We start from the raw sequence: 22,608 nt of genomic DNA on the forward strand, positions 1-22,608 counted from the left end.
CTCTGAATAAACTCATCGAAAATAAAACTAATTGCTGAGAATAACATTTTTTGAAAAACATCGTGTTGGCATAAAAATTCGGGTTGTTACACACCACTGTAGGCGCTAATTGTTCTTGTGTGGAATGATTGGGTATAGCTCGTCCTCTTGACAGTTAACTCCGAGCTTCTTGTCTGGGAAGAGATATGCCTTGGTGCAGAAAGAACAAAGAACTGCAAAAGGCACTTCGATTCTTAAATCAGTCAATGTGTGAGTAAAAAATTATCTCCTTGATAAAGCGTCTTACCTCCTTTATATGCGAGTCGAGATATTAACAGTTATGCTTTAGAGATTAATTGTATTAAAGAAGAGTAAATTTTATATCAGGACGTTATGATATACGTTTTGGTGTACGAGACTGAATTATAACTCACGAAGCCGAATTATAATGTACGGAGTAACATTTTGATTGAGTTATAACAACCATATCAATAATAAAATAAGGTTTAATTATTTTATTGGTCCCTATAGTTTCGCAGAATTTTTAATTAGGTCCCTATGCTTTTTTTTCTTTTAATTGTGTCCATGCACTAATATTTTTTTCAATTAAGTCGCTGCAGTAATTGACTTAATTTTATAGGGACCCAACTAAAAAAAATTTGGTGCAGGGGCCCAAATAAAAGAAAAAAAAAGTGTAGCAACCTAATTAAAAAAAAATTTTGGTGCAAGAACTCAATTGAAAGAAAAAAAGTACAAAGACCTAATTAAAAATTTCATGAAACTATAAGAACCAACAGAATAACTAAAGCATAAAATAATTAGCAAAAGTTATAACAGCCATATCAATAATAAAATAATTAGCAAAAGTCTATTATGGACAATTTTGTTGATATTCTTACCTTATTTTATTAATATAAATCGTAATCTTTTTAATTAATTTATTATTATTATTATTATAGCAAAAGTTTTTTTTTCTTCTTAAAAAAAAGACAAATAAATCATCTTTTCTAATTAAATGATTTTTTCCTCAAATTATATCCAAACACTTCAAAAATTAATACACATATTTTTTAAATAAAAAAGACAATTCATTATATTATTACGTAAAAAAAGTGTTATATTTTTTTCCCTTTAAAAAATAAAAGATATAAGAGGCTAATACGGGTGTGTATGGCCCGGCGATCCGAAGACCCGGCCCAGTCCCGAACACGTTAGGGACTATTTTGGTGTGATTTCACCGGGTCTAGGGTTGGATAAGGGTTTTAAAAATAGACCCGGTTATTATTTCGGGTCGGGTCCGGGCCATGGTTCAGATCACTCGAAGTCGGCCCGTTAGCCCGGTCATCATATACAATTAATATTGTGTTATTAGTGATGGATGATGGCTATTTTTATGTGAAATTTAAGTATTGTAAACCTTAATATTTTGTGTTATTAGTTATTATAAGACTATAAGTTAATGTTTTATGTTTAAAATGCATAAGATTTTAGACTAATGCATAATATTGTGTTATTTATATTGATTTAAATATTTGGTATTATTAGACAATATTAGTATTGATTATGGTTATACTTTAATTTTAGAGAAGAGTTGGTTCTTGTTATATTTTTCTAAGTGAATTTTACCATGTCAAATAATAGTTGGAGTCTTGTAAATTTGGATATTTTCACATGCTAACTTATAAGAAGGTATCAAGGTAATGTAATGTTAACGACCTGATTTTCACCCGGTTTTTACCTGATATAATCGTGACCCGAAAGTGTATATGTTTCATCGGGTCTAGGGCCAAATTCGGGTCAAATAAATAGACCGGTATATATTTCGGGTCGAGTCTGGATCACATCAAACCCGATTTCACTCGACCCATGCACACCCTAGAAGGCTAATACAATTTAGTGTGTGTTTGGATTGTCAAACTGAAATTTGAATAAAAGTGATTTTATAAAACTGATTTTGGGTAAAAGTAAGTTTGTGTCAACATGATTTATGTTTGGCAACTCTATACCAAAATTGATTTTGATAAAATAAATATTGTTTGGATAATATTAGTTAAAATCACTTTTAGATAGATAATTACTTAAAAGGACATGAAATTAAATTATAATGTTATTTTTTTATACATGTTTATTTTTTTTTCTTATATGTTTTTTATATAGTATATTTTTAATATTCTTAGTACTCTTTTTTAGTACGTTATAATTTTTAATTATTATTATTATTTATGGTTAATTTTTTTTAATTTATTTTACAGATCAATAAATTTTATTATAAAAAGATAATAATAAATATAATACACAAAAATTATAACTATAAAAATATATAATGTCAAATAAAAAATTAATAAAAAATATAAATAATAAATAATAAAAAAAATTCATATAGAGAAAAATAATAAGAATTTTATAAATAATGCAATAATATACATAAAGGATAAAGTTGGTAAAAAAAAATTAAATGTTAAAGGTAGTGACTAAAAGCACGTTAGTGCAGCGGAGAAGTTAGAAATTATTGCTTCTTGTAAACGTAATTTTATGAACAAAATCACTTCTGCGTTTGTAAAAAAAAAAATAGCCAAACAAAAAATTGAAGCTTTCAAAAAGTTTTAACGTACTTTTTTCCTTCAAACATGTTTACCAAACACACCCTTAGTAGTCTTATTTCCGTGTTTGGTAATTGGTATTATTGAGTTTTTGGGGTTAACACTTAGCAGAAGGTACCAGAGTTTGGCACACACTGACGAAGCACAACACAGTGAGACCGAAGCCATCTGCAGCATCCTAAGGTTACCTCTCAATTTCAACGTCTTCTCTGTGACCTTATCCCCAATTTTCGTTTTCAATTAAACTCGGCCTCTTTAGTCTTTGACATTGCCGATTCCGAATCCCAATATTCATTCTGGCTTTATGCTTCTCTGTTAAGTTTCAGATCTGGTTTTGTTACTTGTTACCGTTTCTTCCTTTGATTTTAATTTTGATTTCTTTTTTCCTTTTTGGAATTTGTTAACGAAGAGCCACAAATTTGTATGCTGATTTTTTGTTCTTGATTTTTTTTTTTGGTTATGGAGTTATGTGTAGTTAGAGAATTAGCGCCAATTGCTTGATTAATTAATCATATGAAACACTAATTAGAATGATTTTTTTCACAAATGTGATTTAGGTTGAAGCCTGAAGATGTGAATGTCATAAACAATATCATTTTATTTTACTGTAATGTTCGTGAGCATTGTAGATTTAAACTGCTAAGCAACAACTTGCTTTCTGATTTTGTTATAATTTAGTGTGATTTGTTAGGTTAGAAGATTCTAATTTTTGAATTCTGATATATCGATGGGGTCTATATGATCATGTTTTAGGAATCAATATTAATTAAATTTTTCCTTAATTCAGTGTTCAGTATAAGAGATTCACAGTTCAAATTGTACGTGCTTTCAGTTGGAAAAGAATAAGATATCTATTTTGATGCCCAAAACCATGGTATTGACATGAATTTGTTTTTGCTTCCTGCTACAGATGATTGATGATCAAGATCTGGGTTTCTTTGCCAATTTCCTTGGCATCTTCATCTTTGTACTGGTGATAGCTTACCATTTTGTTATGGCTGATCCAAAGTATGAAGGGAACTAGGGTACTGTGTGGTTGTGATTTTCATGTTGTAGACTTAGCTATTTTTCTAATGGAAGTTAAGTTGATATAGAAATGAACTTCATTTTGAGCATGTGATGTGAGCTTACTGCTATATCTTATCAAAGACTTCATTGACACTACAATTTTTGTTATATATATATCTGAGCTTCCAAGGTTTCTGCAAGTAAGAAACTTTCATAAATCATAAAAAAAGATAATGAAACCGTGGTAGATGAATTTGCTAGATTATGTGCTCCACTGCTACTGAATTTGGTGCAATCATGGCTTGAGCAATATAATATTGATAAACAAATTTAGGGTAAGGCTTTCCCCAGTAATTGGCTTTAGCGATATACTTAAGTTCTGTTTCCTATTTTACTCAAGCATTCTTGAAGCCTAATAAGATTTATCCTTTATAGTTTGATAACTGATTTTAAAATTGGAAAAAGTAGTTTAGTTTAGTCTTATGTTAAGTTGGCAGCTCATTATGTGACGTTTGTCAAATGCCGTGAATGTTACACTAGAGATTTATATAAGTTTCTTCATTTAGAGTTTTTGATGTTTCGTTTAGTGTTTATTTTTTTATTTTTTTACATTATTTTGGTTTATTTTTTCTCTTTTATTTTGAGATCAGAAGTGTTAGAACTTTATCGTGGCAGTACACATATCACATAATGGAGCTGGATTAATTTTCTTCAATTGGAAATTTAGAATGCTTTTATACTATATATGCAGTCCACTAGTTATTAGTTAAATAGTAAGGCACATCCTTTAGTTTTGGTATGCCTCCCATAGTCTCACTAAACATGTTGTTCTGTAGTTAATAAAAATAAAGTGAAACACAGCAGGTCATGTGCAAAGTAATAAAGGGTTTTGGAATATGGAACACAATGGAGTTTCAAATTTTGTTTAGGAGAGGGAAGTGGAGAAGGTGTCTTCTAGTTCTAGAGATAGAAGGAGGATCTTAGTTGAGGGAGTAATTAAAGAGGAGAATAAGATGAGGAAGAAAACATGCTGATGTGTTTGTGGTTGGGCATGGAGGCACAGACTCACCCAGATATGGGAATAGATCCTGTTAATTTAGTTTTCACTTGACAATATTACGTGTGATATTTTACCATGAATTTTATAGAGATTTTTTATCGAGAGATCCACTTTACATTGTCAAGTAAAAATTAAATAGAGAAGATCTCTTCCCACTGAAAGTGTCTGCACTATTGTACATTAATTATTCCATTTACAATATGATATTATGATATCATTTCATCTATATAGCCATTCGTTCCTAGAGGATAAGACTCGGTCGTTGTTATCATCATATTATGATATTTATAATTTAAAGTTAAGTATTTTCTTGCAACATTTGCATGTTCTGCACTATAGCTTTCCTATAGTTATATCAGGAAATTTTGTTCTCAGTATGTTTTGGTTAACAAAAATGCTACGTACATTTCAAAATTAGTCACAAAAATATGTGTATAAATATATATTTATTTAACTTGTTTTCAATGTATATTTTGTATTTCAATATGTATTTTATACTTGTTTTGCATGGTTGGTTAGTTAATCTTTGATCTTACAATTGATTTTGTTAAAGTTTGCATGATTTGTGGGATCATAAAATCTTAGTAGTTTTTAGCTGAGTCTAGATCTTGTTTGTGTCTCACATCAATCAAATTCCAATAAAGATTCTGTTGGCCTTTAAGGATATCAGTGATATCACCTCATCTACTAATTTTTTGAGTGTCTTGAGTCATGATGATTCACTGAATGTGCTAGAAAAAGTTAAAGACATGTACCATAAATCATAGAGACTAAGCATCTCAATAATGCATGCATTAGACCGAATTTGAATTATGAAAGGTATGTATCATATATGTATGTGAGTTTTGATTTTGGATGGAATGAAAGAGTTATAATACTTCAAAGGGTTATAATCACATCTTCGATGGAGTAATAATAAATTGTCCAGTAAAAATATTGGATCAAGTTCGAGTTAACATTTATACGGGCAGCTAACCCTTGCATGAAAAAAAGTGCTGACAGGCTTATTCTATTTAGTGTTGGTTTGGATTGATTTGTTTAAGTGAAAAACAACAATACCAACAAAGTTTTGTCCCACTAGGTGGGTCGGCTAAATGAATTAAATGACATCATTGAGTTCTATCAAGTATTATGTTTACATAGAGATCGTTTATATGTAGATCTCGTTTGATCACTTCATGGATGGTCTTTTTAGTTTTTTTTTCTGCCTTTCACCCTTTATTCATCTTCTAACTTATCCACCCTTCTGACTGGTTGTTCTATCAGTCTTCTTCTTACATGTACAAACTACCAAACTACCTGAGACGCGATTCTGCCATCTTTTTCACAATAAGTGCTACTCCAATCCTTTTTTTTATATTTTCATTCCATATTCTATCCAATCACGTATGACCACTCATCAATTTCAACATTTTCATCTCTGACACATTTGACTTATGTTTGTGCTTTTCTTTAGCCGTCCAACACTCTGTATCATAAAGTATAGTCGGTCTGATAGCAGTACTTTTATTAAGAAAAGCAAATTATTTGTTTTTTCTAAAAGCTATCAATACCTTATTTAAAAAAAAAAAAAGTAGAAGCAAAAATGTTTTTAATACTTGAATACTTTTTAAAAAGTATATTCAAATGTAAAATAATTTTTATCTGTTAAAAAAAATTCTTTTTTAAAAAGATGAAAAAAATAAGTATTTTTTTCAAAAACCTATCCAATATAGAGTATTTAAAATTGCATTTAAAATTTCTTTTGCGAAAATAATTTGTTTGGATATTTTGTCATTTTTAAAATTCTTAAAAAATTTCACAAGGCATTTAGATATTTTGTTAGTAAAGAGAAGGAAAATTTAAATCTCTTTTAATTAAGTGGAATTTCAAAATTCTTTCCTACCACGAAAGAAAAATACAGATATATCTTTCTTTTTTTTGTTTCCTTTATCTTGTCATTATGTTGTATCCAAAGTAAAAGTTTTAAAATTAATGCAATTATATTAGTTCAATTTAATTACTTTATATTCCAAATTCTCAAAAAAATTCAACAATTCTCTATTCAAACATACTCTAGCCATTTTTAATAAAATGAAATATATTGTAATTGGTCATAGTATATAGACACTGATGATATACAAATACAAACAATGGCAGACATACATTTCTTTTTTACTTTTATTTTAAATTTATTATGTCAATTTCTTTTATATCTAGATAAATAAATTGTCAATAATAACAATAGTTGTGATGATTTAAAACGTAAAAGTAGTGTTCCTTCCGTACGAGTTTGTTGCAAAATTTCTTCAATTTTAGAAAGTCACTCAGACACTACAGCTATGCTGCCCTAAACTATGTGCCCACAGATTAATGGACTTGGTCCAAAATTCTCCAATTTAATCATAATTGGAGAATTGTCACATTATCCTCACAGTAGGATGGCAATGGGTATCATGGGTGGGTAGTAGTTGGGTACGCTTTTTCTTTTTTCGACTCCGTTTAAAAAATATTTTCAATTTCTATTTTATTTGTTAGAGATTACTGTTTAATAGCCTTTGCAAGAAAAATGAATATTCGCAAGTATTTATGGATATTCTCATTAAAAACTTAAAAAATAAACATAATAATATAATCTAACGGTGGAAACTCAGGTGCAGTCGACTTCACGTGATATTGATATCTGAGAGCCGTTAGATGATTTGATTGATTTGACTAAATTTTTATCTAACAGCTCTTAAATATCAACTTCACATGAAGTCGATTTCACTTGAATTTTTACCTAATCTAATACAATATAATACAATCTAAATATAATTTAATATATATGTTAAAAAAAACATAAAAATAGTTTCTAATATAATAAAATACCAACATAAATTAAAACATTATAGTAAATTCTCTCTGAAGATTTAACGATTCACATGAAACATGTATGTATACTCTTGTTTCTATTCCCATTTATTTTTGCGATAGATCTTTGTCTCTGAGAGATTTTGCGAATTTTCATTTACATTTTTCTTGTGGATACTTTCCGCAAATACTTGTTTTTGCAGATTTTTTTTTTTTTACCATTTTTAATGTCTTAAAGTTTTTAGATTAATTTTTATGAAAGTACTTTCTAAACATTGTTAACCTTTAGATAAAAAAATATATTGTTAATTAATTATATATTAGATTTTTTTAATTAACAAATGCCAAAAAAAGCATGTGTTGAATATTAACAAAATGCAAGTGTTAAAATAGGTTAAAAAATTTGGATATGAATATTTTTTTTTTAGTGTTATTTTCGAACATGGAAACATGTGGTGGGTTCCACCTTCTCACAGTAGGCGAGATACGTTTTTTTTTTTAAATTGAATAAAAAAGCTTCTCGTTATGTATGAGAAGCATTGTTAGAAAATTAAAAAAAAATGAATCTTTCATCTAGCAGTGTGCAAGTTTATTTTTTTTATTTTTTAAATAACAAGATTATTTATGTATATTGTATATTTTATTTAACAATATATTTAGCATAAATATATTAATACAAATATATCTTATTAATATGAATATAAAAGAAAAATGATAGATAATTATTAAAATTTATTATTTTTGTTTATCAGTTAGTTATCAATATTTAAAAGTATGAGATAAAGTATGTTATTAAATTATTAGACTAAAGAAATTAGATTAAAAGAATTAAGTTGATGGTTAAATAATAACCATAAACAATAAATTCTAATGATCTCCTAATATTTCTGTATATAAAGTACTCAAATATTAATACATACAAGCGTAATAACTCATGCGTGATAAAATCAAAATTATAATTTTGAGTTGTTTTGTTAAAATTAATTTGAATTATAATCATTTGATTAATAAAAAAGTAATATGACATGCATTGTTCGTTTTTTCTTAATCTGGTGTTAAGTGTATCTACTCTAATGTAGTTATTAATCGTTTTTATTAATCTACTCTAATGGCAAACATGTGATGGCGCGATGGGTAGGCGGCGATAGCGAGCACATGACGGCGCGACAGGTTTGTTCTCTATGTCATTGAGTGGCCACTAGGTTTGTTCACTTATTTGGGTTTAGAGTTGTTTGTGGACTTGGTTGTAACAGGTAACAGTTAGACCCCCAATTATGATGAGATTCATGATCCTGGTCAGGAAAAGAGGAGAATTGCTAGGTCAATTTATGAAAGTAGGTGAAGTAATTAAATCGGTGGGTTAGGGAGTTCTTTGCTGTAATTGTGTTTGGAGCTCAGTTAAATGGGTTGTGCCTGTGTTTGTATTTATAATATCTATTTGGTTTAATTTTTATTTTTATCACATGTTACAGTTATTTTTAAAATATTTATTTAATACATCATGTGCTAATACTAAGGACATTTTTTAAAAAGATATATACGTAAAAATATATATAATATGATTATAAATATAACATAAACAAATATATTAAATAAAAAATTAAACCAATATGCTTACTAATGCATTTGTTAAGTTTTACAAATTGGAGAATAAGTATGTATTCGATTGCTTGACGATCATGTAGATAATTGAGTAATTGGGTTGCAAATTGATCTCATAATATGCACCTTATTTTTTTCTCATTTCAAAATAAAAGCGAAAATTAAGAAAAATAAGTAGTAATATATCATGAGAAAGATAAAAAAAATTTGCAATGAATAAATAATTGTTACAAAACGAAATCTGATTGTGAAATATTAATATTTCACATAGTGCAAATCATGAAAATTAACTACAATTTAATGGCCATTTTTTCCTATTTTTGACCATGATATCGGCTCTCTTTTTTTTATTAAAAGTCCAATAATATCTAATTGAAAAAAAACTGAATTAAAAGTATCAAATTAAGAACAAATAAATGAATAATATAATAAATTACTTATAAACTAAAAAGATTTTATTAATTTATTTTATACTAAACGATAAAACTAATAATATATTAATAAAATGATATATCTTTAAAAAAAAGTCACAATACAATTTTAAACATTTGCATAAATTAAATGTTAAAATTTATATTATCGATAAAATAATACTATTGTATAATTTCTTGGCAAAAATTAAAATAAAAAATAATTTTGTGTAGGTTAATACAAATTAACTACTGACCAAATAAGTTAGACTGTTCATTTGTTTAGTTTTAATATATCAGCATGAGCAAAAAAATTGAAATGATTGTCAGAAATTTTACAATCATCGACCGTATTTACTATACGTGACTCCTGCTTAAAAATTGTTCTACACACGTGTGTAGTTGGAAGATAAATTTCTCTTGATTCCTCATTCACAATATTTGAGAAGACATAAACCATTCCTTTAATCGGTTCATTCTCAAACATCTTTACCAAATAACTCTTGATTGAATAATGAATTTTATCACATTATAAAACAAATTAAATATAAAAGCTATTAGCACTTATAAAGCTATTAAAAATATTTATAAACTGGACCTAGCATCACTTGAGAGAATCATGAAAAATAATCAACTAACCTTATCATCCATTAGAATCATTTTTATGTAAGGCGTCTTGCTCTTGTCAAATTTGAACGAGACTTTCCATAACCTTATAATTCTTGCCTTTATTTTTCAAATATTTTTATCACATAATCTACCATAGATAATTAGGCAATATTTTCAATGGAGATACTTACTATAATTAGGCAAAAATTATGTCATTATCTTTTATTAACTTTTATGATTAATTCAATGAAAATACTTGTTCAGTATATATATATATATATACACACTAATTGTACACGGCAATAATTAGGCAATATTTTAAATAGAGATACTTGCTATAATTAGGTAAAAATTATGCCATTATATTTTATTAACTTTTATGATTAATTCAATAGAAATACTTGCTATATATATATATAATTAAAGAAGAGAAAAAAGATATAATACTAAATAAATAAATAATTGTCAAATAATATAGAGTAAAAATTTTATATTTTATAAAGAATGATATAATCTCGAATGTATTAATAAGTAAGTTAAAATTATTATCAAAATTTAAACACAACTAAAAATATTATTTGACATATAAAATTTTTAATAAATATTATTATTGATTTGTTCGTATCCAATTATTAATTATTTTATTATTTGTTTACAATAATTTTACATAGTTGATTATCATATTAAAATTAATATTTATTATACGCAGCTTTTTCAGCTTAACTATTTTTTTTCTTAGTTATACTGATAGCAAATAAAATAGAAATAAAATAAATTTAAAAATCAGAAAAAAAGAAATTTTATACTAAAAAATTTAAAAATAACATATCTAAGAAGAATAGTCGTAATATATAAATTGAAGCAACAATTTAAATCTAAATTTCTCTAAAACTAATTTAATCAAATACTAATATTAGAACTAAATTACTTAAATAATATTCAATCTATTATAGTCCTTAGACACGTATAGATTAGAGTCATTCTCGTAACGACAACCAATTGAAACACTATCGTAAGTTCAAATATTTAAAATTCGTACAAATTCATTCCATCTCTTGTTAAATAAGCTTCATCATCCGCTATCTATGCAATGAAGTAAGGTATAGAATTGCTACACCGAGAAACTAAACTGATATTTATTCTCCTAAATAGCATTGCATTGATACAAAAGAAGGCTGGTAATTTCTCAAAAAAAATTATAATATGTTATAAAATTATTTTAATTACAAAAAGTTTAAAATAAGAAAATTTGAATATATTACCAACCGTTGAAATTACATCTCGACACGAATTTATCAAAATTGAACTTATATTGAAGAAATTCAATCTCATTATGTGCTTCATTTCGAAGATTTCCAGGAAGACGTAGAAAGTATGGAGGGGATGAAACTTGAACTTGGTCTACAAAGTTCTGTGGAAACAATTTCTCAATAAAAAATCGAGCTCCTCCCAAGAAAATAAACTTTACCCACATTCTATTAGGTTGGTCATAATATGTGAGTAGATTCAACATTCCTTCGGTAAAATAGAATTTACTGCCCCTTCGTTGGATACTTACATCCATGTAATTAGAACCCGAATCAGTAAATACAACTCGATGTGGTATTTGATGGATGTGGTACATTGTAAACGATTGCGACAAAAGGCAATCACACTGGAATATTAGACGAAAAGAATAAGTTAGAGTAAGAACAATCATTAAATTATCAAAAGAATAATATAATAGAATGAGTATATAAAAAATACTATAAAAAATATAAATTGTACCTTAAAAGGATCAACTTCGATGAAAAATGAAGAATACATTCTTATTCTATGAAGTAGTAAAGGAAAAATAATAAATTAAAAAAAATGAGTTGACTCTCAGATCTAGGCTCATGAACCATAAAAAAATAATATATATAACTTTTATTAGAACAAAAATAATTATATTATTATTATTATTATTAATATTAATATTATTATCAATTGCTCAATTGATATCAATATAAATAGGTCGCCATTAACGTAACAACTTACCACTAATAAAATTATTGTATAATGAATGAGAATTAAAATTGTATCAATATAATTAAAATGATTAAAAATATTTTTGATTGATAATTAATTTAATAATGTATTAAATATTAATTTTATATAATTATAATAAAGATAGTTTTTTAAATTAGAATAATTATGTATTATTCATTAAATGCTAGTTGTAATATAATTATAATAAAGATATTTTTTTAAATAAATTTAGAAGAGAGAATAGTATATTTATTTTGGAGAAAAAATGAATTCATAAGTAATTGACACCTCACTTTTATTAGTTGATAATGTATCAAATATTGATTTTATATTTTATATAATTATAATAAAGATATTTTTCTAAATTAATATAATCATGTGTTATTTATTAAATACTAATTGTAATATAATTGTAATATAATTATAATAAAGATATTTTCTAAAATAAATTTAGAAGAGAGAATAATGCTTTCATTTTGGAGGAAAAATGAATTCATGACGAATTGACACCTCACTTTTATTAGTTGGGGAAAAACCTAGTTTTAGTATATTAAGTAGAATTGTCACATCGAGAAACTAAACTGACTTTTATTCTCCTCAATGGCATTGCATTGATGCAAAATAAGGCTGGTAATTTCTGAAAAAAATCACAAAATGTTATAAAATTATTTTAATTACGAAAAGTTTAAAATAAAAAAATTTGAATATATTACCAATTGTTGAAATTGCATCTCCGAGTTTGACACGAATTTACCAAAACTGAACTTAAATTAAGGAAATTCTATCTCATTATGTGCTCCACTTCAAAGATTTTCTGGCAGACGTAGAAAGCATGGAGGGGATGACACTTGAATTTGACCTACAAAATTTCGTGAAAATAATTTCTCAATCAAAAATTGAGCTCCTCCCAAGAAAACTAACTTTACCCATATTCCATTAGGTTAGTCATAATATATGAGTAGATCCAACCATCCTTCGGTAAAATAGAGTTTACTACCTCTTCGTTTGACGCTTACATCCAAGTAATTAGAACCCAAATCAATGAATACAACTCGAGGTGGTATTTGATGGATGTGGCACATTGTAAACGATTACAGTAAAAGACAATCGCACTGGAACATTAGACGAAAAGAATAAGTTAGAGTAAGAACAATTATTAAATTATCAAAAGAATAATATAATAGAATGAGTATATAAAAAATTATAAATTGTACCTTAAAAGGATCAACTTCGATGAAAAATAAAAAATACATTCTTATTCTATGAAATAGCAAATGAAGAATAATAAATTAAAAAAATGAGTTGATTATTAGATCTAGGCTCATGAACCACAAAAAATACTATATATAGCCTTTATTAGAACAAAAATTATTATTATTATTATTATTATTATTATTATTATTATTATTATTATCAATTGACATCAATATAAATGGGTCACCATTATATATAACAACTTACCACTAATAAAATTATTGTATAATAAATGAAAATTAGAATTGTATCAATATAATTAAAATGATTAAAAATATTTTTGATTGACAATTAGTTTAATAATGCATTAAATATTGATTTTATATAATTATAATAAAGATATTTTTTTAAATTAGGATAATTATGTATTATTCATTAAATGCTAATTGTAATATAATTATAATAAAGATATTTTTTTAAAATAAATTTAATAAGGAGAATAGTGCTTTCATTTTGAAAGGAAAATGAATTTATAAGAAATTAATACTTCACTTTCATTAGTTAAAAAAAAATTCAGTTTTAGTATATAAGTAGATAATAATTTTCATATTCGGTAGTGATTATCATAATTAGAAATATAAATATTAATATATAATTTTCAGACTATTAAACATGAAAATATCATACTTTTAAAATTAATAATAATATATAATTTTAAGATTATTTAACATATATATTCAATTATTAATATTATATTTTAATTATCTATATATATAATCTTATTATAATAATATAAACATAATAATGCAATATAACTATATTAATATATAAAATTAATAATAAAATATAAACTTACGTAACAAATAAATATTAAAATTTGTATAAGCACTATCATCAACTTAGGAGATACATTTTCGCCAGTGTCGCAGAAAATAAGTGCAGGGTTCTAATACGTGGTGACTCACCAGCATCTCACTTCAAGCGGAAAGACAATGTCAACAATTCGTAGAGTGCAAGAAGACAGTATCAACAATCCCTAAAATACGAAAAGTACAAATTATCATATCCATGTTTAATTTTTTACTGCGCCTCTCGTATGTCCATCACCAATAATAAACTAATATAATAAATAATTTCTGGTGAAAATAATCTCTAACTTCTATAAATATGCATACTTAATGGGATTTTTTTAAATAATAATTTGTAGTGTTTTGAATAAAATGCATCAGATCTCTTATCTCGTTTACAATGTAAACGAGATAACATTACACGTATTTTGTTTTCATTACAAACGAGATAAGACCACATAGAAATGAAGTGTATATATCGTTTACAGTATAAATGAAATACGTATAATATTATGTCATTTGTACTGTAAACAAGATACGTAAATAATTATGACGTTTATACTGTAAACGAGATAGATAAAGATAAATTTTCAGCAGCTATAAAAGGATATGCAATCTTTTGTATTCTTCACAAACATTTCACTACTTCTTGTCTACCTATTTCTTCTGAAAATAAACAAAAATGTCTAGTAGTAGTGGATATTTGGTTGTAAGTGTATATCCAAATTGCCGTATGAAAGATAGTGATATTGGGGTGTTATTTGAGTGTGAGAATCCATTCTGTTGCGTACCTGGTGAGTAAGTTCTTTGTTCGAGGTGAAGAGTCTGATATTGAGTAGCATTAATGGTAGCGGGATAAAAGAGATCAGAAGGATGGTGTATAGGTTGCTAGCAACGATGGAAAATGAAGTTTTTCGGTTTCGTCTGTTTTAGCTCCATGGCGACGAGTATGTGCGCCTAATGTTTGACATCCATGGGAGAATCATGGCAAAACAAGTGATGGAGCTTTCTGTGGAGGTTGGTGACATCGGTGGCGGTAGATCTGGCTCGTCAGACTTCGTCCAGGATGACCCACCTCTCGCAACGAAACCGCTGCACATTGCTAGTTCGGTGGAAGACATAGACATTGACGGTGAGGACTCCGACGATGAGTATGTTGCGGATTGCAATGAGAGTGGTTCCTTTGAGGATGATGATGAGGAGAAATTTGTACTAGAGACCCGATTGAGGCATCACGTCGGTATCTTCTGCCTTCCCCGCACCCAATTCCAGCTTTGTCATCTGTACCCAGTCACTGCGCTACTTGGATCTGGATGCGATGCAAAAGAATAATCCATTTTCCAATACGGGTAAAGACTATTACAACATGGACGGTGGTGTGGATTTTAGGGTTGGCCACATATTCAAAAGCAGAAATGCAGTAATGCAGGGTGTGAAGAATTACAGCATCCGCAGAAGTACTGAATACCGAGTAGTGGAGTCGGATCGATTAAAGTACCATGTGTGTTGCCAATAACATGCAGCAGGCTGCCCTTGGAGTCTCTATGTTTCTCTTTGACAGAATCTCGGATACTGGTAAGTTGACGTTTCATTATGTTTTGTATTCTCAATTGTCATTGTTATGCTTGTTGTATCTGTTAACCACGGTTGTTCTATTTCATTAGGGAGGTGCGTAGGGTGGGAGGAGCGCACACGTGTTTAGTATCCACTATGTCACAAGACCACCGACAGTTGGATAGTAGTCTCATCTGCTATGTCATCCTCCCGTCGATACAATCCAACCCATCCGTCAGCATCTCTGTCTTACAAGGTGCAGTTAGGCAAAGCTATCACTTTAAACCTTCGTACAGAAAGGTCTAGATGGTAAAACAAAAGGCGATTGCGCAGATATACGGTGATTGGGAGGAGTCATACAATAAGGTGCCGAGGTTGCTACAAGCCCTGCAGAGTTGTTGTCCCGGAACAATGTGTGAGATCAGTGTTGTACCATACTATGATGGGCACCTCATGGTGCGTGATTGCAGCATGTTTGACAAGGTATTTTGGGTCTTCCCTACGTGGAGGCTTTCAAGCATTGCAAGCCGTTCTTCCTTATTGATGGCACACATCTGTATGAAAAATATGGTGGTGTTTTGCTTATTGTAGTGGCACAAAACGGTAATAGGAATATCCTTCCTATAGCCTTTACAATTGTTGAGTCTGAGATGACAGAATCATGATCTTTCTTCCTTACCAATCTGAGGCAACATGTCACCATACAGAAAGGCTTATTGATTATTTCTGATAGATCTCAAGCAATCAAGGCAGCACTGAGAACTGATGATAATGGCTGGCATCCTCTTAGAGCGTTTCATGCTTCTTGTGTCCGGCACATGGCAGCAAACTTTATGTTTCATTTCAAGTCTACTAAGGAAAAGAGGTATCTCATAAATGCTGCTTATAGTCTAAGCAAAGCTGGGTACAAATGATACATGGATGCATTGACGTTGTTGTCATGGGAGATGGTGGATTGGGCTGGTAGATTCAACAAAGAAATCTGGCTACAACACTGCGATGGCGGTCGCCGATTTGGACACATGACGACGAACCTCTCCAAGTTTTGAATTCCGTTCTTAAGGGTACACACTATCTACCGATATCAGCCATCGTGATGCACCTACGAGAGGCTGCAGTAGTTGTTTGTCAAGAAGGGATGCGAGGCACATGCACAACTAGTGGCGGGTAATCAGTTTTCACAATGGCTGAGCTACTATTAAGAAGAACAGATAGGAAATATCGAAGATGCACATCACTCACTACGACACATAGGCTTCTGTGTTCCTGGTTGAAGAGTTGGAGCCTTTCAAGGGTTGGTTACAGGGATCGTTCCGTGTTCGCCTGACGGTGGGAACGTGTGACTGTGGCTTTTTCCAGTCACTGCATTTCTCATGTCGTCATGCGCTTGCTGCCTGTGCCGCCGAGAATATCGAATAGGGTCCATATGTCCATCCGGTGTACACACAGCAAGCTGTGTTCAAGGTGTACGAGTTGAAGTTTCTGTCGATACCAGGTAAATTGGTCATACCCGAAGATGTTGTCCAAACCAGCAGACAGACGAGGCTTAGTTTACAGTTGTTACTTTGTATATGTTTGGCTTAGGATTTATGTTTGCGTAGTTCATGTGTTTATGTAGTACAAGTCTTGGTTGAGTTTGTGCTATTTTTACTAAGGATATTTTGTACTCCAAATTTGCTCACTTAAAGTTATCATTTGTACTCCGCCTATTACGTTTTACATTGAACTCTAAATATTAAAGTACAAACCATAACCACATTGACATGAAACATGCACAATACGAGAAATATATAACATAAATATTGTTCCAAAATACAACTACTGGTAATTTATCAAAATACAACAAAATATAACTATAATATTGTTCCATGATACAACTGCTGATAGTTAATCAAAATACGTCAAAATATATTAATGGTAAATATAATATAACAGCATACAACAATCACAATGATTTCGTCAATGGTAATCACCCGAAAAATAATGCCGATGGCCGATGCCACATGGCGGTGTCACATACTGAGCAGCGAGTCAGAAGTGTGTGCGGGAGTATGTGCCAGAACCTAGGAAAATGTGTAGGACCCAAACAGTGGTGGACTTAGGAGCAAACGAATGCTGGTATGGCTGACCCATGCTTTGCTCCCTACCTGTGTGGAACTGTTCCGCGATGCGCTGCATGGTAGGATGGTCAGTGGTATGAATATGGAAAGCCTCCTCAAAATATATCTCATCGACCATCGATGCCTCAAGGCGACTGCTGGACGCACCGAGGTCATGCCAACCAAGGGGGCAACATCCCAAGCATCCCGACCAACCTGTGAGCATGACCTAGACGACGAATATGGTGGAGGAAGGGGTGGTAGTGGTGGAAGAGGAGGCAGCGAGTTGCCCTGATCATCTGGGATATCACCGTTCTCCTCCTGTCGGTGATACTTTGCCTCCTCCTTGGACTCCACATCCAAGCACTCTCTGCTGGGCCTAACCTTATCCCTGCAGCTTCCTGCAGCACCTCCACACTCTCTGACATCCCTCTCTTGCCTGGTGGCCCTCCGGGTGTTTGGCCAAACCACCTTGGCCCGCCTATGACAGTCAGGGACATCCTGGGGAAGGTCTTAGACATCCCTCGGCTGGCTGGCAGAAGGCTACACATCTCCCGGTATCCAACAGTCTGAGATCATCAAGCACATCCTGTCCCAACAAGTGTCTAACGCGGCAAGCCAGTCGATACCAATCCCGATACTCCCGCGTCGGTCGATAGTCCAAGCACGGCTGAATGGATATCTGGTGTCCCTCCCCAAACTGATCTTTCCACCGGTCATATCACTCACGAAGGTTGGTTGGCCACCAGACGTCCTCGCCCTGCCCTATAGTAGTCAGGAACTTGTCGACATTGATCAGGTCCCCTGGCATTAGCTGCTCACCATTGAATTGGCGCTTCACCCAATTGGCATGGTAGAATTCAACTATGCTGAAGCAGACGAGGGGGACAACAGACATCCATGTCCCCCACTCTGCCTCTTTCTTCAGTCATACCGAGCAGATATCCTGCGGTGCAGAGTCGTCGTACGGCATCCACGTGAACTACAATGGACGCAGTGAAAGAATGATCAGTAACAGGTATAATAAAAGTTTGAGTAATCTATGCAACTTAAACCCAATAAAAGGGTAACTCGCTTACCTCATTCCACAATAACTGATCCAACTCCTGACGCCATTGTAAGACTCTCTGCTCGTGCTGGTCCCTACTCTGCTGTGTCATGCCGATCAACCTGTGGACATTTGCAAGAATAACCACCATTCAGTTAATCTGTCATAATATTGTTATGCGAAAAATGAAGAATAGTAAAACGAAACTAAACAGTTGCCTTGCAGCCATAGGGTACATATAAATTTGTCGCTCAGGTGGACACCACTTAGGAAACCTCTGGTATATTCAAGATACCAGCAAAGGAGTATACCTGGCGATGTCCGTGGTGGAGTGATGTGTCGCAAAGCATAGGGAATGGTACGTCCATGCTAGCACCGCAGATCCCAAGATAGAGATCGAGACCTCTAAAAGTCGTCCAGTAGTGGGAGCAACCGGAGATGAACCTGATTATTGGACTTATCAGCACCTCGCATACTGTCGGAGGGTGGCTAGATCATCAGTATCGGGCAGCATCTATTGGGCACTCTCCCGAAGCCATGTCAGCTTTAGGGAGAAAGACTCCTTCCTCTGCGCTCTCTGTTGCTAGACTACAAGAGGCCTGACACCGAATAGCCGCTCAACCAACTCCTAGGCCCCGGTCCTGTACCATGTATGGAAGTCACAAAAGCAACCACCCACGGGCTCTCCATTAGCGCAGTCCGAGGTGGTATGCAACGTCCTGTAGGGTGATCGTGCACTCATCCAACAGTAGGTAGAAGGTGTGGGTCTCTGGACGCCAACGCTCAACATATACCGTGATTAGGGAGTTGTCGAATACAAAATCTCTGAGTGGCAATGCATCGCTGAACCCATCCTCTCTCAGGTACGGGACAATAGTGTCCGGTGGTGAGATTGTGTGGCTCACTCTTCTGGAAAGAAGTAGGCGAGACCTCTAGTAAAAAAATAAAAAACTGAATAAAAAATGCGTAAACCTATAAAGATATAAAAATTTCAACGTAAAACACTCTATCGACAAACGTATACATAACGAATTAATTTGACTTATAAGTAAAATTTTAACAAATAATTACAAACATTTAAATTATAAATTTATTTAAATAAAAATATTTAGCTAAATAATAAAAATGTTTAGTAAAATAATTAATTTAAATGTCTGTATAATATAATATAAATAAAAATGGTTTGTAAGATAATTAATAACTAACTTATAAACGTCTATTTTATTTAATTTAAATAAAATTATTTAGTTAAATAGTGAATAACAAAATTCATTTCGTATCTCCTTCGTAAGTTAGATAAAATAAAAATATTTACTTGAATAACCAACAAATACACCATCAACTTGATAACTTAATTTAAGTAACAAAAAAAAAATTATTTACTTAAATATTTAATAAATAAAAACATAAATATTTTGCTACTTAATTAAGTTTATTAGAAATTGTTAGTAACCTAAATTAATAACTAAATTAATAAACTTATGCTTAATAATAACATAGATTAAAGAAAAATAAACCTAAACAAATATTTAACTAACAAATCTATTTTAAAGTATGTCTAACATCATATCTTAGCACTTAAATCATTCTTAACCATATATTCATTTGTCTAACATATACTGCATACGACCTCTATAAAAGTACCCTAAGTATGGCAACATATCTATACTTTAACATAAACATAAAATGAAAAACAACATCAACCTCAAAGTCGGTTGTCCCTGTAATATGCCAAGTCGCGTACAGTCTGTTAATGTCTCCATCGTGATTATCAGCACGCGCCATATTCTTTAAGAAATTCAAAAATATGATTAGAAAATGATAAAAGTGGGAGAAAAAGTCAAAAAATAGAAGTGAAAAGCTCTTAATTAAATCTGCGGACGAGATGTATATATAGACATCCTCACATATAAATGAGATAAAATTATACGTATTTCGATAAATGAGATAAGGGCTTTACACAATATGCGTACAAACGCGATACGTCCACGTCGTTTCGTGTAAACGAGATAAGAGATTCGACGCATTTCGATAAAAAACATTACAAATTATTTATTTCGGTAAATAAAATATTTATTTTATTTAAAAAAAATCTTAATTAACGGGATTGTTATTTATATCAATTTTAATTAAGTGCTCCTACGGTAGGAAAGTAGAATATGCCAGTTTGATGCTTAAATGATAAAATAAGATAAGCAGTGTTAGTTATAAAACTCTGCTAAAACTCAATGCAAACAATTACATGTAACAGTAAAAGCGAAAAGCAAAAAGAGTTGGTATACATGATAAAAGTTTGAAATACATTTTAAAAAGGTGCCAAGTTCAAGTTTTTTTTTTCTTTTTTTTTTTTTTGGACTCCTAAAAAGACTTTTTTCATAAACAATTTATAATTATCTGTGAAAACATATTCTAAATTTCTAATATTGGTAGATTGATCTCTTGACCAGTATCAAACTCACCAAAACTTTAATTAATTAAAAAAATGGTAAAGCTAAATGGGTTATTTTTTTATAAAAATCACCCAAAAAAGAAAAAGCGAGGGAAACTGGACCATAGGCTTATTTGTCCATCGAAGAAGCACGAGAGTGGAAACACGGAAATGTGAAAAGCAATTTAATGGCCGAATTATTAAAGGGATTTTTTTTTTCTCTAAAAAAACAAGTGTTGTTCATAGAAAAGGACATCCACTCTCCAAAAAAGAGAAAAAGAGAAAATAATCAATCTCAAGGAGACGCCATTCTAGTCCATGAAACATGTAAATCGAAAACAAATTGTGCCACTCAGTTCGAAAAATTAAAGGGTAAAATATTTTTATCTTTAATGTTTGTAATTTTTTTAAATACTTTTAATATTTAATTTTATTCTCTTTTATCTTTAATGTTTTCGGTTTATGTTAAAACTATCTTTAGATATTTTTAATTTTTACTTTAATTTTTTAAATAGAATTAACATTTATGAATAATTTTGACGCGAAAATATTAGAAGTGAAATTGAATAAAATTTTAAGGATATTTTTGAAGAAAAATGGCAAACGTTCAACTTAAAGACAATTTTTGCATGAACAACTTTTGTTATGCAACCATTAACCACTTTTTGTAGAATTGCAGATCATTCTACAAAAAATTGGTGCATACTGCATACAGAAGAAAAACAAGCAATACAAATATTGTACCTAATCACAATTGTATTTGGACAAGAATTTGTGAAGTCTAATTCTTTTTCGATATAAAATGATGGTGAAATGTGAATATCATTCCGTTGTCGTAATATTTTTGAAGATTTTACATCCAGTTTTGGAGGATTTACTCCTAATCCTTATTCAGTTGGTAAGAGGGAGCTTCTAGTTCAATTCACGTGGTTGCACATTCTTTAGCATCAGTGACATCTCTTTTTTTTTTCTGCAAAAGATTTGAATTTCGATATTGATATTGCATTTAACATAAGAAATAAATCACACATACATTTCTATGGATGCTAGGGATCTAGATCCAATAGAAGAGGCACTTGGCAACAATAGTAACGTGTGTTAAAGACCTTTAGGCTGTGTTTGTTTATAGAGACAGAAACATAAAGACACAAAATAGTATTTGATAAAAGAGATATAAACAAAGACAATATGTCTAAAAACACTGAATTAGTATATTTTGTATCCATCCTGAAACACAAAAACACTAATAAGAGACACAACTTATTTTTTATTTTATTATTTTTGTTAATTTTTCATAATTATATTTTTAATTATTATATTTTTCGAC

At 30.4% G+C, this 22,608-nt stretch overlaps 1 protein-coding gene across 1 annotated transcript; it reads left to right on the forward strand.

The window, feature by feature from the left end:
• Positions 1-3,489: 3,489 nt before the first annotated feature.
• Positions 3,490-3,746, forward strand: LOC112727215 (dolichyl-diphosphooligosaccharide--protein glycosyltransferase subunit 4A). Its single transcript, XM_025776882.2, has one exon. The coding sequence runs from the start codon at positions 3,490-3,492 to the stop codon at positions 3,601-3,603; it is 114 nt and encodes a 37-aa protein (XP_025632667.1). The 3' UTR covers positions 3,604-3,746.
• The last annotated feature ends 18,862 nt before the right edge of the window (positions 3,747-22,608 follow it).

Source organism: Arachis hypogaea, chromosome 12 (genome assembly GCF_003086295.3).
Source record: "Arachis hypogaea cultivar Tifrunner chromosome 12, arahy.Tifrunner.gnm2.J5K5, whole genome shotgun sequence".
NCBI lineage: Eukaryota > Viridiplantae > Streptophyta > Magnoliopsida > Fabales > Fabaceae > Arachis > Arachis hypogaea.

Bases quoted from the DNA above. Each gene is read 5' to 3' on its own strand.
- LOC112727215 (XM_025776882.2), top strand. From the start codon at position 3,490: ATGATTGATGATCAAGATCTGGGTTTCTTTGCCAATTTCCTTGGCATC.